General features: G+C 45.9%; 1 protein-coding gene across 3 annotated transcripts in view; it reads right to left on the bottom strand.

Moving 5' to 3' along the window:
• GRK4 (G protein-coupled receptor kinase 4) overlaps positions 1-18,628 on the bottom strand; it is a 1,171,195-nt gene that overhangs the window by 258,611 nt on the left and 893,956 nt on the right. For all 3 annotated transcript variants that reach the window (XM_069632057.1, XM_069632058.1, XM_069632056.1), the window contains one exon: positions 8,392-8,529. In XM_069632057.1, coding sequence (XP_069488158.1) covers positions 8,392-8,529 — 138 coding nt within the window. The remainder of the gene's footprint in view (positions 1-8,391; positions 8,530-18,628) is intronic.

Genomic DNA, 18,628 nt, shown 5'->3' on the forward strand with positions numbered 1-18,628 from the left:
CTAGTACGCAGAGGCGTAGATAGGGTAGGGCCTGAGCAGGCAAGGCCCACCCAAACTCTGTAAATGCCCACTCAGAAGCATGGTGTGGGCATTTACAGATGTTAATGTCAATGCAGTGGGCCCAACTACATTAAGTTCAGGCCCCACCTGTTAGACAATCCTGGCTATGCCTCTGCTAGTACGTGCTAATGTTGATGAATTAGCTATACCACTCTCATTCACATTCCTGCAGTCACAGTTGAAACCCCCACCTACAATTATTTCACAACCTCGATACTTGCGAGTTATAGTTTCTAGGCACATATCAAGTTCATCTAGCATGTCGTCAATTGTTGTGTTGGTGGGATTCCAATATAGAGAGACAATGAGTAGTGAGGAGTATTTAATTGAGGGTAAATAAAGTGAAATCCCTAATAAGCTTGCAGATTCCCAAATCTGATTTGATTGAGCTATAAGGGAAGTATTGACTGCAATCGCTAGTCCCCCAGAAGGGCGGCCTTGAGAGGATCTGTTTGCAGGCAGAAAAAATGTAGAATCGCAAGGTATCATGAATGGGTCCATTTTCATGGATTCTTGCAATATGATTATCATTGGTCGATCATTGGATGTTAATTCAGAGTGCCATTTCATTAGATTTGCATGTCCCCAAGAATTCCAGGAAGTGATTTTTAGATCAGTATAATTAGATGGTTATGTTACAGGAAGCAATGTTTTAGATGATAAAATAGCAGAAACCATTGGTTCTAACCAGGGGAGACCTTTTGCATTAACTCCAGAATTGCACCATTAGGCAGCGCTTTGTATTTCTGACCAGGCCCGCCCAAATCCAATACCTTCTCCACAACCACACTTGAGAATGCCAAAAGGTCTGCCAAATCCGCCTCAGATTCAATGGTAGAAAGCACCAAGATTCCTAATTTCCTCACGGCTAAAACAGATGAATTTCATTACGGCCTCAGTGCCAAGGTAGCAGACCACCCTAAAATTGTTTGATCTTGCCATGGAGACCCTAATGATATCCTCTGATTTTACCATTCTAAGTTGTGGTATTTTTGAGAATAAAGAGAAGATGAATGATCGATTGATGCGTCTGTCGTGCAAGGCAGCCTCTTTACCCTCAAATACAATTATATACTGTTTTTTATCGTTGCCTAGTTGAGGCCTAGATAAGTTTGAATTGGTTGATAGATCTTTGAATATTGCTGCTTTCGGAGAAGTTGTTACTGCTGCGAGAGCTTGTTGTGTTGGCAAAGCTCTAAAAGTGGTATCTGCATCATGATCACCCTCATCAGGTATTCCAAAAGTTCATGGTTGATGTTTGGAATATTTTTATTAGAGATTGTTTCAGGTATCAACCTGCTTAACGGTGGGCCATGTATGGATATACGATTGGAACCGAGAGCAATTCCCATAGGGTCAATATTGGACATACAATTTGGTTTAGGACTCCCTATAGATACATTATTTGGGACTTCAAGCAAATTTGTTTTTTTGCCCATACCGTTCACCACAACTAAAGTTTTATTAGTGCTCAAAGCACTTTCGTTGGTTGCATTTGCATCTGAGTTCATGCCCTTCAAACATACTTCACTATATGATTTTCTTATAGGTATGCTAAGGGTAACACTACTTTGAAAATCAAGGTCTTCCTTATCTCTTTTGGTCGTGCAACTTCTGCCTACTATCGGAAAATAATTGTTCAAATTAGATTTCACAGCAGTAGTTGCCACAGATTCACTTGTGATCATTTCATTTTGCATTATCTGTGTTTCATGGACTGGGTATTTTAGGTTTAGTTTCTGCCTTACGAGTAATAAACTTCACAGATTGCACTGTTTTGTTGGATATTGATTTGGTAGATTTATTACATTCTTGGCATGCACCACTGAATTCAGTAAGTAAGGAAGTCCAGGAACCGCTTGGCCCACTGGCTCCATTTTGTTAGGGGCAGGCGTGAGTGCTTTTTGGCTCTCTTTTGACAGTTGGTGTAAGTCAATATGCTCTTCGTCTGAGGTTTCTAAGACAGAAGCTGACTTAGATTCCTGTTCAACTATATTAATCTTGTTAAGTATGGCATCTTTCCTTCTCTTAGCATACCTTTTAACGGCACGCAAGTGCGTCCTTTTGGCACGTCAAGACATAAAGGAAAAGGTTTCATCTGATGGTTTGTTTTCTTTCTCCAACTTTTGCTGATGTTCAATTTCTTCCACCAATACAGTTGGACTATCAGGAGTGATAATTGGCATTACCATTTTCAGTAAGTGATTTGCAATTGTAGAGTTCAGTGCCTCAACAGAGGCCTTGATCTCTTTCAAGTCAGTATCACAGTTGCACTTCACAGACTCAAGTGGTAATTGAATTGGCCTCGTTTCCTGATCACCTTCATATTGACTATACTGCATGCCTTTATTGTGGCTTGCTACATAGCCACCAGAAGTGCAGTTCAATCTAGGTTCAAGCTGGATGGATCTGAAGGTATTTACAGCAGTAATGAAGCCCTCAATTTTATCGATTTTGGAACATATATAATGCAAAATAGCCTTTGTTTCTTTGAGTTCCAAATGTGTCAATTCATGTCCCTTGTCCAGTAAATCCAATATTTTTGTAATCACCGGGAGGGAACCCGGAGAATGATGGTCAGTTTCACATGCATTACTCATCCTCCCCTCAGAATCAGCTTGAGGCGATTTGCTATGAGCCTCAGCCAGTCTGGGGAATATGATAATGCCTGCAGAGAGATTTCCGGGATTCCATCCACAAGTGCATCATTGTTTAAATTGTTGATGTGCTTAGTGCTAAATACTTTAATATTAGCCCTCTTAGACGCTCCGTAGACCAGTGGAGTCATCATACTAATGGAGCGATTAGATACATCTAATGCGGACATAGACCGCATAGTGGTCTTAAACTGATCTTCACTTGGTGTACATAATACAGGTGAAACCGTGCCCTCACTCAAATCCCCAATTAAAGACTGCCTTTCTTCATCAACCATTGCGGCGTAGGGCAAGCAACATGAATTTGAGCTGAGTGAGTAAGTTGAGTCGCAGTGCTTAAGGAGCACACGGTTTCAGCCGAAACAGTCCCAATCAAAGCATCTGATATCGGAAATTCAACATAAGATGTACATAAGATTACACACAAGGGAATCAATTTTGGATGATGTGAGAACGTTCTAAAGTACCTCATTGCATCGCCCACTCCACAAGCCATTAGCCATGATTTTAAAACAGAGTTAGGCTGTGATGAAAATATGAAATCTCCAGTCCTCCCTTTTTTTTTTAAGTGCTTAAGAATTCTCACCACACAATGCTAAATCCCAGGTTACAGGACCAAGTTCATTTCACCTATCGACCGAGTAAGTTTAAACAAAAGCATAGATTTGGAAGTCATTAAACCCAGCCAACCCAGCCTCACCAGCGAACAGCAAACAGTACTTGGCTGTACTTCGCGGGTGCGCAGCGCGAGTGCGCTGACCTATGTGATTATAAAGAAGCCGGATAGGCGTCACAGGGTAGGGTGGCAGGGCCACCATGCAGGGAACCACCTTAAAGTAAAAACAAAAGAAAGGGATTGTAAGCAAAGTGCTTCTTCTTTTTTTTTCCACTTATACAAACAGTAGGGAACACACAGTAACGTATTAGACTTCCAAGTATTTAGATAGGGGAACACACAGTCACCTCCTTCTCCCTTTGTCAAGGCCAGGCAAGCCGGGAGTCACAGGGAAAGACGTCCTCCGGTGCAATGTTGAACTGAAAGCACCCAAGCTGCTCCGAGTGCCGTGAGAGTAAGAAGCAGAACATCTCAACGTTCCACCCAGGGTAGCAGTCAATGCAGCCTGTACAGCAAACAGTACTTGGCTGTACTTCGCGAGTGCGCTGACCTATGTGATTATAAAGAAGCCGGATAGGCATCACAGGGCAGAGGGGCGGGGCCACCATGCAGGGAAACACCTCCTTCTCCCTTTGTCAAGGCCAGGCAAGCCGGGAGTCACAGAGAAAGACGTCCTCCGGTGCAATGTTGAACTGAAAGCACCCAACCTGCCCCGAGCGCCGTGAGAGTAAGAATGAAGCAGAAAATCTCAATGTTGCACCCAGAGTCCGGTAGCAGTCAATGCAGCCTTTACAGCAAACAGTACTTGGCTGTACTTTGCAAAGGCTCTTTTCCTAGAGAGAAAGGAGAGTCTATACTGCCTTTGGAGCAGGCTGCAGGCCAGTTTGTAAGAGGGTACACATGATGCCCTGCACTTCCTCTCAGCCGCCCTACAAATGTGTTTAAGGGTGGCGAGGTCTGAATCGTACCAAGAGTTGCATTTGGATGTGGGCTTCAAACAGATCCTCATGACAGGAGCAAGGACGTCAAGACTGTTAGAGATAGAGAGATGAAGGTTAGAGAGGGCTGTGTCAGAGTGTGAGTCAGCCGAAGGTGGAGGAGGAGGGAAAGTAGCTGCAAAAGCCTCAACTGACACATGCTTCATGGGCCGGTGACCGAGAAGTTAGATGTCAGTGCTGGGGTCGGCTTAACCTGAGGGGTAGAGAGAGAGGTGAGAGGAAAGGAGAAAGTGGCCACTCCAAGAGAGGAGCAGTGAGAGGGTTTGAGAGGAGGAAGTCTGAAGAGATCAGAACATCCAGAGTGTGCCCTGCAGAATGAGTCGGGTCAGAGGGATGAATAGAGTGAGAGAGTCTTGCAGAGGCTGTGAAAGAGACCCCAAAAAGGGGCTAGTAGTATCCAGTTGGATGTTCAGGTCTCTGAGGAGGAGAAGTATAGAGGTAGAAGCAAGGAGGGAGGAGAAGAGTTCAGCCCACTCAGAGGAAGAGGGCGACCTGGCCAGGCGGCCTGTAGATAGTGGCCACAGAGAGAGAGGGGACACGAGAGAGAGAGTGCCTGGAGACCAGGCATTCGGAGTAGGCCTGCGTTGGAATGATAGAAGCAGTGATCCACTTCGGGAAAATCAAGGCTACACCCCCACCGGGACAGGCAGTTCTGTGTTTGGAGAGGATCTTGTAGCTATCGGGAAGGAGTGTGTCAAAACTCATGACAGAGCTGGCTGTGAACCAAGCCTCAGTGAGACTGAGTACATCCAAATCAAGCTCTTCCAGGAGACGGCAGATGTCAGAGGAGTGTTTGAAAGCGGAGCGAGAGTAGCGATATGGAACAGGTTGCCACCTTTGAAGGACTTCCATGGAGGAGTATAGGCCCGAGGTATGCCCTGCGGAAGTGTTGGAGGTGCCCGAGAATTGTAAGAGGAGGAAGGAAGAGAAGGCAGGGTAGTCAGACATGAAGGAGAGCGTGCTAGAAAGCTGGCGGCGGAAGGAGGCAGCAGGGTGGCCAAAGAAGCAGCAGAGGGTGCCGGAGAGCTGGTGGAGGGAGGCGGTGGCAGAGAAGCCAGAGAGGGGTAAGTAGGGATGGCAGGAGAAGAAAGGAAGTTGATAAGGTGCGGAAAGCACCTATCAAAAAGGAGGAGATTGGCCTGAGGGGCCTGGACCAAGAGAGTGCCATTTAAGTAGCCATTAATGATAGTCATAGAGGAATGGAAGAGGGCCAGAAGGGCCCCCCCAACAGGTGCCACCAGTAATGGGAGAAGATGAAAAAGGAGAGAGAACAGCGACAATAGGCCTGGAGAGGGAACAACAAAGAGGATGTCGGTAAGGCTCTGTCTGGAGGAAGCACTGGTGTAGGTATCAGCGATAGGGAGTCCTGGGTTGGAGACCAGCATGTCCCTTTTGAGCTTTTTCCTGACAGACTTAGTAAGAGGGATAGGATAGACGATAGAGTCGCAGTTAGAGAATATAGATGAGACAGAGAGCACGATAGAGGGTGTGGGGGCAAGGGAAGCCCGAGAGGGGGAGGCGCTAGGAGGCAGACAAGTGAGGGTAGAAACAAGGGGAGAGGGTATAGAAGGGCACAGAACAAGAAACAAGAGCACAGAATCAGATGCAATACAGAACCATCAACAAAGCACACTACACAAAAGGAACCTAGGAGTAAAAGGTGCAGGTGATGCCCATCAACTAAGCACAAGACACACAAGGAACCTAGAACTAAGGAGTGCAGGAAATGCAGAGTAATGCCAAAACCGTAGAGGACAACACAATGACAATACAATAGAGTAGAACAACGGCAGTGTCAGCGTACAATGCAGAAATCCAGTGCACCAGGTACAGGACCAACTGAAGAACCTAGAGGGAGGAATGCAGTCAATACAAAGGTACAGTGCAGAAACCCACCCCATAAGTCACAGTACCAACTGAGGAACCTAGAAGGGGAGAAATGCAGACAAGATAAAGGTACAGTAGTGAAACAAAATACTGCAATGGCCAGACAAAGCAATAAATCAGGGAGGAAGGGGTGAAGATGCGAGAGAGAGGTAGGGAACGCTGGGACGGGAAGCATGGACAGGATGCGAAGACCTACAATGCAAGGGAACGTGCGCAGCCCTGTCAATTTGATACACTTAAGATCACACTCCTTGCATTGTGCAAAGCGTTCCATAAAAAGAATTCAGAATCCCCATATTGTAAATAGTTGCCACTCTGGGGTTCACCCAGGATACCACCCACTATGGATGGATCTACCCGCACCACCTGGCAGGGAACACGGTCCAATTGGCTCGGGATTTCTATGCAAATGGTCTCTTCCTCACACTGGAACAGGCACAGACTACCCGGGTACTTATTCATTTATTCAGGTTGCACTACATAGGATGAGAGCGGCATTCAAACCGAAGTGGCCCCCTTTTCCAGCTGAGCAGGAGAAGAACCCTCTCCATTTTCATCAACTCCTCAAATTACCAAAACACAGTCGCTGTGCTTTATGTTTTAATGCAAGATTCTATAGTGATGTCACTGATTGAGTTGCATGAGAAGTGAGCGGTTGACATGGGGAAGGGGAGATCTCTGATAGAGACTGGCATAACGTGCAAATTAACAAATAAGGTTTTGTTCAATTCGAGGCTCTGCATTTTGTGGTATAAGGTACTACACAGATTGCACTATACACTGTCCAGAATGAAGAGATTCTTCTGGGATACTAGTGGAAAAAGTCCCAGAAGTGATGCAGAAGATGCTGGGTATATGCATATGTTGTGGAGTTGCCCTATGCTACAACCCTACTGGGGGATATATATTCGGCAAACTGGTGGAAACTGTGGGCGTTTCAATAGGGCCAAATCCAAAATTCAGTTCGTTTGGGCTGACAAGGGAATTGCCAATGTTGATGCACCACTTTGTGAATCTAGGCCTCCTCCTGCTGGTGAAGCGCTGCATACTTTAGTAGTTAACGTGCAGGTTGTCACTCCACCTATGGTTGCAAATTGGTTGAGACACATCACCAGGGCAAATGATACTAAAGAGCTTTATGTATCCCAGACGCTAAGGACTTCCAAACCTAAAGGTTTATGGGCATACTACCGAAATTACCTGTTGCCAAGCACACTTAAAATAAGCAGGTATTAGACTGTGTGGACCAGGGTTTGCAACTGGCTGGGTGTTTTACATACATCTGTTACTGGTGGGAAGTCACTTAGTGATCAATGCACGAAATGATTGATATTACCTGACTGACACCTGCATTCTCCTCCTGCTCTCAGCATGGATGAAGGTGCTTGTGGCACTGTTGACATTACTTAAAGCCATCAGACCACTATTGAGTGAGAAAAACTGCGCCACAATAGCAAGAGCTACCGTCATGTCACGTCTGGACTATGATAATGCCCTCCTGGCAGGAGCTAGTAAGCAAAGCATCCAAAAATTCCAACTGGTCCAAAATAACACGATCAGAATGGTCAAAAAGAAAGCAAGAAGTGAACACATCAATGAAGCTAGACGGGACCTTCACTGGCTGAGAATAGAGGAACGCATACAATTTAAGTCTATGTGCCTAACTCACAAGTGCTTATATGGCAAGGCACCAGCCTATTTGAAGTCCAAACTCACTTTTTACCACCCGCCCAGGGCATTAAGATCAGAAGCAAATGGGCTCATAACACCCCTGAAACACAAGAAAGAAGTCGGCATGGGCAGAGCCTTCCCTAACCGAGCGGCCTCTAACTGGAACAAATTGCCGAAGCATCTTAGATTGGAGTCCAATCTTTTGGTCTTCTGCAAAAAACTCAAAACAGAGCTTTTCAAGTAACCTCCCGTCTAGGCCCCACTGAATCAGTTAACTGGTATTTTTATGTCTTTGTCCCGTCGCCTCATTCTGGCTCCATCTTGAGCTATGTACATGTCTACATGTAAGCGCCCCGATGCCTGTGGGCGGTGCTATATAAATAAATAAATAAAATATGTGGCCCCTAATTTCCACCCATGCAATATATTTATTGACAGAAGCAATCACTTAAAACGTAATACTTGGAATGATTGAAATAGTGTAAATGCATCTGTTACTTACATCAGGTATAAAAGGAGGATCTAACATATTTGCTTCAAGTCTCTTGAAGTTTATGTTTTTAAATATGGGATGTTGTTTGACACCAGCAGCACCATCACCTTTGCAACCCAATCGCTCCTTAGGATCTTTGGCAAGTAACTGCGGACAAAGAAATGGCATTGTACTATTAACATTTTAACAATTTCCAACAAACAAATCATTAATTAACTGTTCCAGAACACAACATCAATTTGATTAGCCATACATTTGTAGCCTACCATATTCACAGATGTTTTTCCTTCAGACAGCTCAATTATATAAATGTTCTACTGGTTGATTATCAGCAACAGAATTACTTTAGAGTGCACTACGTGGTATCAGACATTATGAAGACTGCTTCGGCAACCTTACATGGTGGGTTGGCCCTTTCTGGTCCATTGCAGTCTCTGAGAAATGGAGGACAAATATGTATTCACTACAAAGCAAGGGCGCTTGATGATGATACCTGTGCTACTCTGCCATGTGGCTGCAGCTTTGCCCAAGCCCTAGGGGGTGTCTGAATGAGGTTGTGACCATATCTGGTTGTGGTACTATTAAAAAGGAGTACAGTCTGAATAAGAAGTCACAACAGCAGGAACAATAATATATGCAGAACTATCACCATTTCAGATGCCACAGAAAAGCAATGTAGCTCTTTTAGCATGCGGGACACAATCCCATCCAGTCACAAACACCCAAAGATGTCCTTCTCTTCTTGCTTTTGGCACAGGATCATGTCTCTCTTATGGACTCTTCCACTAAAGCTTCTGCAACTGGCAACAAAATAGGAACGCAGAATAGGTAAGCAAATAAACAGTTACAGCTCCGCAGATGGCCAGGATGCACAGTGCACATTTCCTTTTTATTTCATAACTTTCTTTATTGTTGCCAAGGAAATAAAGCAGTGGACAGCCAAAATAAATGATCACAATTGTTAATCCATTATTGACTTGCACACTATGACATCACAAGAAGAAGCGGTATCACACGTGGGTCACTACAACTCTCGTGCCATATGTACGCTTTTTCCATTCACCCTCCACTTATCCACAAGCCTTTTCATTGTACATCAGTTCGGTGAGCATATCTGCTCCAACAGGTACATCTTAAATCCTCCCCAAATATCTTTATACCAGTTGCCAGAGATCAGAATTTCAAAGAACAGATTCTTTTAAACATTGCAACAAGCCTGACCTGCCAACTATTCATCCCTCGTTGGAGATTAACCCTGACAACACAGCACAGAAATTCACTGCCTAACTAACCAGGAGGCCAGCCACAAGATTTTATCTCGTTAAATCCCTTTCTTTAGAAACCATATTTCAGAAATGATTGGTATGGAGCACCCCACCATTTTGAACATAGTTTCACTGAACAACAACCAGAAGCTGCTGACTCAGACACTTCCATAGTCAAGTGTAGTAAGAATATTGCATAGAAGCCTGTGGCAATAATTGAAGAAGATCTCCTTTGACTACACATATGCTTTGTGTCAATTTTCATCCAGGATGTATTGCGGAGACTATGTATGTAGTAAAACAGAATAGACAAAGTACCCACTCGCCCCATGGAGTGCTGTTGTCTCCTTTGAGAGAAATGGTTCTTCCTTTTCGATAGACGCTTCCTGCGTCTTATCAACTTCCTTTCTTCTCCTGATAGTCCTGTCTACCCCTCTCTGGCTCCTCTTCCGACCTCCTTTCTCCGCCAGCTCTGGCACCCTTTGCTGTTTCTTTGGCCGCTCTGCCTTCTCCTCCTTCTGCCACCTCTCTGGAATTCTCTTCTTCCTCTTTGACAACCCTTCCACCTCCTACTTTGCCCATAATCTCTGTCTTAATGCCAGTAAGACCGAGATTCTCCTCATTGGTACACCTGCTCCCTCCTTTCCTGTCACTCTCTGGCCAGCCTCTCTTGCTCCTCTTCCTGCTCCCACCTGTGTAAAAACCTCGGGGTCATCTTCAACTCCACACATTCCTTCTCTCCTCACATCTCTGATGTCTCTATGAAGTCACACTAGCAGCTGCACCTCCTCAGAGGTATTCTTCCTTTCCGCTCCTTCACCCAGAAGCTCACTGTCTCCAGAGCAATGGTTCTCTCTAGTTTGGATTACTGCAACAGCTTCTTTCTAAATCTGCCTGCCCCTACTCTCAGCCCTCTGCAACTCAACCAAAATAGGACTGCGAGACTGGTCCTTGGCCTCAAGCCCAGGTATCGTATCTCTCCAGGACTGAAATATCTGCACTGGCTCCCAGTGGCAGCGAGGATTAAGTTCAAAACCCCCTGCATTGTCCACAAGGCCTTCTGGGACCTAGGACCTCAATAGCTCCATCTCTCTCTTCCCAAATATCTTCCTTCTTGAGCTCTTCGCTCATCCACCTCCAACTCTCTCAGGGTTAGTCGCTTCACCAAGCAGCGAGTTGGTGGTAGATCTCTTTCTTCTGCTGGGGCCTCCCTGCCTCTCTGAAACTTGAGGAGAACCATCTCCTGTTCCGGAAGAACCTCAAGACCTTCCTCTTTGCTTCTGATTTATCTCCTCCTCTCCCCTGCTGATCTCCTGGTTGAATCTGTAAACTGCACTGGTTACCTGGCTACCCTTGGATCTTGGCCCCAGTTCCCCGCCCCACCAGTTGCTCACCTGCACTGTTCCCCTGGCAACCCTTGCACTCGAGGATGGTTTCTGTATTCCTATAGCCCCTACTAGTACTTGACACCTGATATCTGCACTTACCCTTGCACTTGCCACCAGCGGGCCGCTCCTTATTTATTGTCTTTCTTTCTTTAATTTTACTATTAGCCTATGTATTGCACTGTGCCCCTCCCCTATACCCCTGTACTTTTCCCCTTCAACCCCACCCAAGCACTTGCGCGATCTCAATGTCACCGGGCCTAGTAGGATCGCTGTCTCTGTCCTCCCTCTGTTTCCCCTCCCTTGCCTCGTCGCGCCTTGAAACACTTGTGTATAGGTGCGTTATAAATGCTATTTCATTTAATTCTGAGCTTGCCACCATTGAGTGCAATTGTTGGGTGGCAGAGAAGAAGTGGAGGGCATCAAGCCCACCCTCTGACAAACTGGCCTGCCGCCTTCTCCAAAGGCAATACAGACACAGCATTGGTATCTGATTTCACCACTAGAACTCAGGATATCCTACCACTCTCTCCTCCTCCCCATCCTCCATCCTTACAGGCTCCTCTTCAGCTGTTTCTCCTCTTCCTTTCTCCTCCTTCCCCCTGTTCACTCCCGACGATATTTCTAGACATGTACGATCTATGAAAGTCTCGTCAAAGCAGGTGCTCCCAGGCTCCTCCAGAACCATTAAGGACCACATTGACACAATTGCTCCAGCCATGGTCGATTTCTGCAATCACTCTTTTGCCACTGGAACCTTCCCTTCCCCCCTTAAGCAATCACTTGTGCGCCCCCTTCTTAAGAGGCCTTCTGCGGATCCTTCCTCTCCGGCAAACAATCGCTTGATCTCCATCACGCCTTCCCTGGGCAAACTCCTGGAAAAGCTGCCCATCTCCCAGCTTAATCTACATACTGAATCTGTTGGTTGCCTCCATGACCACCAGTATAACTTCAGAGCAGCCAGAAGCACATAACTGTTCTTCTGAATACCTGTGAAGACTTGCTCTTCAATGTTGACTCTAACCTTTCTTCTGTCCTCATTGTCCTCGATCTATCCTCTGCTTTCGACACGGTCCACCACGTCATCCTACTCAATCGTCTCTGAGAGAACCTGGGTATCTCTGGTCAGGCCCTTGCCTGGTTGACCTCCTTTCTCACTGTTCGAATCGCCCAGGTACAACTTAGGTCTTTCCTCTCTTCTATCTATCTCTCTCTCTACTTCTGGTGTTCCCCAGGGATCTAACCACTCTCCCAGGCTATTTAACCACTGTATGGCACTTCCGGCCCATCGTATCTACCTTATGCTATAACTTTCAGTGGTATGCGGATAACACCCAGCTCTCCTTCAGGCTCCCCTCAGCCTCTACACTCCTTCTCTCATACCAGACTGTCTGTCCGCAATTCATGAATGGTGTGTTGCCAACACCTCTGCATTAATGCCAGTAAGGCTGAGATCCTCCTCATTGGGACTCCTGCTCCCACTCTCTCTCTGGCCGCCCACTCTGGGCCCTCTACCTTCTCCTTCCAGTGAGGCTTAGCACGTTGGTGTCATCTTCGACTACACCCTCTCCTTCTCTACTCACATCTCAGACGTCTCTAAGAAGTCACACTATCTGCTGCACCTCCACAAAGGTATTCTTCCTTTTCTCACTTTCCCCCAGAAACTCACTGTCTCCAGAGCCCTGGGCCTCTCTAGACTGGGCTACTGCAACAGCCTGTACCTAAATCTGCCTGCATCTACTCTTTGCGCTCTGCAACTAATCTAGAACAGGACTGCAAGACTTGTCCTCAGCCTCAAGCCCAGGGATCATATCTCTCCAGCCCCGAAATCTCTCCACTGGTTCCCTGTGGCTGCGAGGAACAAGTTTAAGATCCTCTGCATCATCCACAAGGCTTTCTGGGGCCGGGGACCACATAACATCCAACTTTCTCTTGATAAGCATCTTCCTGCTCGAGCCCTCCACTCATCCACCTCCAACTCTCTGAGGGTCAGAAACTTCTCCAGGCAGAGAGTGAGCGGTAGATCTCGGTCTTCGGCTGGGGCCTCCCTCTGGAACAACCTCCATGCTCTCTTAAACTTGAGCAGGACCACCTAAGGTTCTGGAAGCAACTCGAGACCTTCCTTTTCACTTCAGCTTTTGCTCTCCCTCTCCCTTGCTGATGTCCCCATCTGCCGTGCATACTGGTTACCTGGCCACCCACTCAACTTTTGGGACCAGGCTTCTGGACAATTGGATACCCTTGCACTGCCTCCAGGTCTCCCACCCACTTAAGGGACTGTATCTGTAATCTTACAGTCCCCTGACTCTTCACTTACGACCCACCTCCCGGATGCACTTACTAGTTACTCTGCACTCTCCTATCTCACCCCCCTGCATGCATTTCTCCCCCTCAGTCCCACCCGCACTTGCGCAATCTGCATGACACAAGGCCTAGTAAGATCGTTGTTTTGTCTTCCCTCTTTCTTCCCTTCCTTGTCTTGTCGCTCTTGTGTACAGGTGCGTTATAAATGACATATCATATCCATGAACATGTCATCCAATGTGGTAATTCCTATGGAATGACAATAGTTAAATAAATGCACTCATATATAACATTACATCCCTGTACCTGAAAGAACCAAAGTGTGTGGTGGGGTAAAATCCCCTGCCTGGCCTTAGAGCCAAAGGGTTGGCCACAGGGCCAAGTGCTGCCACTTGATATAGAATGCTGTACCCAGGTGTGGTGTGGCGAGGACCACCTGGCCTACCCGACAATGTCCCAATTGTTTGGCAGGGGCTTGTACCAGCTCCTAACAGGTAGCAAGGACATGGCCCTGTCCCTTCGACTAGTGCTTCCAGATGGACTAGAGCCTCTAATACATTGGCACGCCACTGGGGAAATGCGCCCGAGAAAGAACTCTATGCAGGAATAGTGTGACCCTCATTTCCTAAACATAGTTCTTCTGGCACTATCAACTCCTGGCATGGTTCCAGAAAGCCTGTTGGGGAGGTCTCCAAAATGTGTGGCTGCAAAGATAATTTTGGAAGTACTATGGCCAGGGAAATATGTAGCCGGCTACAGAAACCCTGAGCCCCACTATCAAAAAGTACATGTAGGCAAACACACATTAAAGGCATCCGTTTTTCGAACCATTTAAAAAGTAAATGATAAGATGGTATACAGCCCTACTTTGAGCTTGTGCAAGGAGGCATTCAAAAATAAAAACTGGCCTAAGTGAAGCAGTTGTGGTGGAGCAGCAGGGACCGCTGATTTATGTGTAACTCCATAATAATGAAGAGTATATTTTCAGTTTATCTGTGCAGTGTATTCTTTTGTGGGGTCTATTTGGGACTAAGCATGCCTATTCACCAACATTCCTACTTCTCTTCAGTGAAGCCTGACTGCTCTGTCACAGCTACCAATACAGACGATTTTGATTTTATTGATTTTATTTATATAGCGCTATAAGAGAAAGCGATGCACACAAAATAAAAAGATGATACAAATCATGCATAACAAAATAAGCAATCCAAATCAGTAAGTGAGCTTTGAGACATAAGCGAAAGAGTGGAAGGGAAGAAGGTGCGGAGAGGAAGAGGAAGGGCGTTCCAATGTTTATAGGCCAACAAGGAAAAAGAGTGGAAATGAGTTTAGCACAGGGGGAGGAACAGTGAGCAAAAAAAGGGATTGAGAGCTTAGGGGCCGAGACGGGCCATAGAAGGAGATAAGGAAAGAAAAATAAGGAGGAGCATGGTCATGAAGGCATTTGAAAACCAAGCAGAGAAAGATATATAGTAAGCGTGACTCAAAGGGGAGCCATTGAAGAGAGAGAAGTACAGGGGAAATAGAGTCATGTGAGAATAGAGAGAAAAGAAGGCATATTCATTAGTTACACATAGAGTAAAGAGGAGAAAGATGGGTAGCAGGGAGACCAAGAAGAAGAGAATAGTAAAACCGATGAGGAAAGCAAGGGAGGCATTACGAATTTTAGTAGCAGTAATGAAATAAAAGGCCTGACTTTGCGAATATTCAAAAGCTTGAAACAACAGGAACGGCCAACGCCAGAGATATACGAAGAGAATGTAAGATCAGTCATGGATAACACTGAGATTCCGGGCAGAGGGATAGATGGGGAGAGAAGTAGGAGGTAACGAGAGAATGTTGTCATGATCCGATGAAGTCATCACTTTCCTTCCGAAAGTAGCCTTTTCCCATGTGGCCAGGGCACAGCACCCGCTACATGATACTGACCCTGGGGGTGGCTATATGAGGGAGGATCACATGGGGCGAGGCAGCCCTCAGGAGGGTGTCATGACTTCATTGGATGATACATAGTATCCCCCAATTCCTTTGGAGTATACCCAGCCATTCCACATGCATTTATGGGATGTTGTCCTATTTCCTCACACCCTCCTAGGAAAGACACCAAGGACATTCTCTTTGACTCTGTTCATTCATCAAATGTGGATGGACATTTTAAAACCATTAGAAACACTCTGCCAAACTTTAATTCTAATTAGTCAAGAACAAATTACCAATACCAAAAACCCAAACGTACTGAAATGGAAAAGAGGCATTGAGTAATAAGGATTACTGAGAGCCCAAAGCACATGCTGCTCTGTAGTGTTTGGGAAAGTCAGTCCAAAGATGGGAGATTTAAACCAGCAAAACAGCTAAGAAGAGGTCAGCCTCGCTGGCTGGAGAACGCAATCGCTCTTGAAGCGGAGCGGGAGACCGGAGGACTTCAAGGGTGTCCGTGGTGCGAAGAGGCTTTTCAGGAAGAAGGACGACAGATGCTGCAAAGCAGCCACAACTGAACTGAAGCCCGGAGAACTGTACAATTGAAAGGTGTGAGAACCTTTGAAGCAGTGCAGAGGTGGCGAGAGAAGGCAGAGAGCAGCACAATCTTCACGGGCTGACAACAGGGGAACCGACAAATGCCAGCCAAAACCTGTGAGTTTACCGCTAGGTACAAACGGACCCGGAGCGTGTCAGAAAGCATGGCAAAGTATAACCAACACGTTTAGAGCAAAGGAGAAAGAATATAGGGAAATACTTGTAAGAAAGCATAACAAAGCATGTAAAAGAAGCCAACAAGTTTGTGAATGTATGTAATACAGTGAGAAGCTCTTGCAGGATAGTGCACCAGGTAAGTTAAGGAAGTGGAAAAAGTGTAAAAGACTGACAAGTTTACAGGGGTGCGCAGAGTACACATGAGAGAAAGCCTTAGCAGGAGAGTATACCAGGCAAATGGAAAGGCACCGAAGTATACATGAGGAAAAGCCCTAGCAGGAGAGTATACTAGGTGAATGCAAATTATAAGTATGTGCTATTCAGAAAGCCCTGGCAGGAAAGTGTACCAGGCAGTGATAAGTTAAACAGTGTATATTACACCAACAGCTGTGAAGGCATCATGAAGTATGACACAGACAACAGATTCAAGATTCAAAATAAAGTAATTTATTAACTCAGATGTTAGGATGGTAGAAGGCCTTACTTGCCCTATACTAAGGTGGGATTCCCTACTTGAACGAAACTAAGGAACGTCTGAGTCAAAGAGTTCAACTTAAAAGTCAGTCTATTTCCAAAACCTATGCTTGTCCTCACAACTAAAACTAAACAATGTGTAGGGATGTCAATAATCAAATAAATAGTGATCAAGTCAAAGTTCTGAGCCCTTCTTCAAGTTCAAGAAAGTTCCACAAAAGTCTCAGAATTACCTTTCTCTCACTCAAGGTAACAGTTCCACATAATTCTCGGGGTTCCCTTTCCCAAGTCCCAAATAGCACAGTTCAAAGAAAAGATGGTCTTGAGGCTTCGTCTAACAGGCATATCTCCTTCCGTCTCAAGGGCTTCCTTCCACAAGGCTTCAGCTCTGCAAAGTATACCTCTTTCAGTCTTTTAAACAATGGGGTTAGCACAGTTCACTGGTCTAGGTGCAGTTTTCAGACCACACGGTCCGCCCATCACAGGTCACGCAACCAGGATCCCTCTCTTTGTTGACCTCTTTGCTTTTGTGGACAATATTCACCTTTCTCTGGCCTCTTCTTGCTAGCCTCCTGGCTCTACCAGAGAAAGCCACACACCTCCCGTCAGTCTTTGGCCTTGCCGTACTGTATTTATTTACAAAATTCACCGTTTTGCTTTCTTCGCCCACAATGTACTTGACTGTAAAATTTGAGTTAAATTGTTGTGCAACATATATTCAATAAATCTTCACATGTCTTTCATTGGGAAAATCCATTTATATTTCTCTTGAGAACATTCCTTTAGCTCATTTAGAAAATACTGAAACCCTTTTTCTGTGGCTCGCGCAATGTTTCTTTTCCCTTTTTAGGTTTATAACACTTTGTGTAAAGCCTTAATTGAATCACAATGGTAAACAGGGGTGTTGCTAGGTCTGGAAAAGATCATGGGCTATGCTAACCTTGGGACTGTCGGGACTGGGGGCTAGCTAGCCTTTTTGGTTGTAACCCCTGAGATTCTATCCGGGGCTACAACCCCCTCAGCTCCCCCTAGCAACGACTGCGATGGGAATGTTTGTTCACAGATATTATATCCTAAGCCTTCTATTCGCTTTAACAATGGCATGTCAGTTTTATCAACTTGCGTTTGCAGTTTAACGGCACGGACAATGCTTTTGCCGATACTGTTGCTTTAAGGTATCGCGCTCGCATGCAGAGCTGCTTGGTGATTCCCGTGTCTCTAAAACTCATCGGCACTTGAGCTCTTGGCTGCACACGCAGCGTTGCTGTATGATTCCTCTGTTTCCACTTCTACCACAATGGTTAGGGGTCTTCAGTCTGCCCCTAAGACGATCCGGTGTGGCTCTCATGCCTAGAGGGTATCAGGTAATATTATCGCCACCTGTGAGGAATAAGGGATTGTGGTGCAGAAGGAAGCAGGTATGGCATACATAAACTACGATTCCCAGCAGGCATGGGGGAATATGTAGTTTTTTGGGCCCGCCAGTACCCAGCTGCAGGCACTTGGCAATTAGAGTTGGAGCTCTTAACGGCCGCCCGCCCGTGCTCAGTTGCTGATGACTGATGTTGGAGAGCACGGGCGGCGGCAGCGGCAGCAGCAGTATCGGAGCAGCAACATGAGAGGCGTGGGCAGCGCGAAGGAATCACGCTGGCTCGGCATCATGGCATCCCCGGGCCGTGGCGGTGAACGCATTCTGATCAGCTGGAGCACTACAGGTCCGGGTTAGCCACAGGAGGCTTCCGGACCATCAGTTAAGTGTGCATGTGTGTGTTTGTTCTTTCCGGGCTGCGGCGGTGACACAAATCTAAAAGCAAATGCTTCATTCTTTAACGTCCGGACGTAATAAGGAAACGTCCGGACCATGAGTTAAGTGTGTCCTCATAATACTATTATGGGTGCATGGGTGCTTCTATTTGTCTATATCTAATGTGATAAGAGGATTGGCAGTTTGTTCTGTTAAAAGTACAGAGGAAAAACAACCCGGCTAATCTGCATTTACCATTCCTATTGCTTTTCCCACATGGAGAAAAGCGCCGTGCTAAGTACAGTGATTTTGTGACAAGCCCTGTTTTCGAGGCATGTGTGTGTCTCAGTGTTCAGTATTGTATGAAAATTATGTGTTGTTCT

The sequence above is a fragment of the Ambystoma mexicanum genome, chromosome 6q (assembly GCF_040938575.1).
Source record: "Ambystoma mexicanum isolate Mex_15411 chromosome 6q, UKY_AmexF1_1, whole genome shotgun sequence".
NCBI lineage: Eukaryota > Metazoa > Chordata > Amphibia > Caudata > Ambystomatidae > Ambystoma > Ambystoma mexicanum.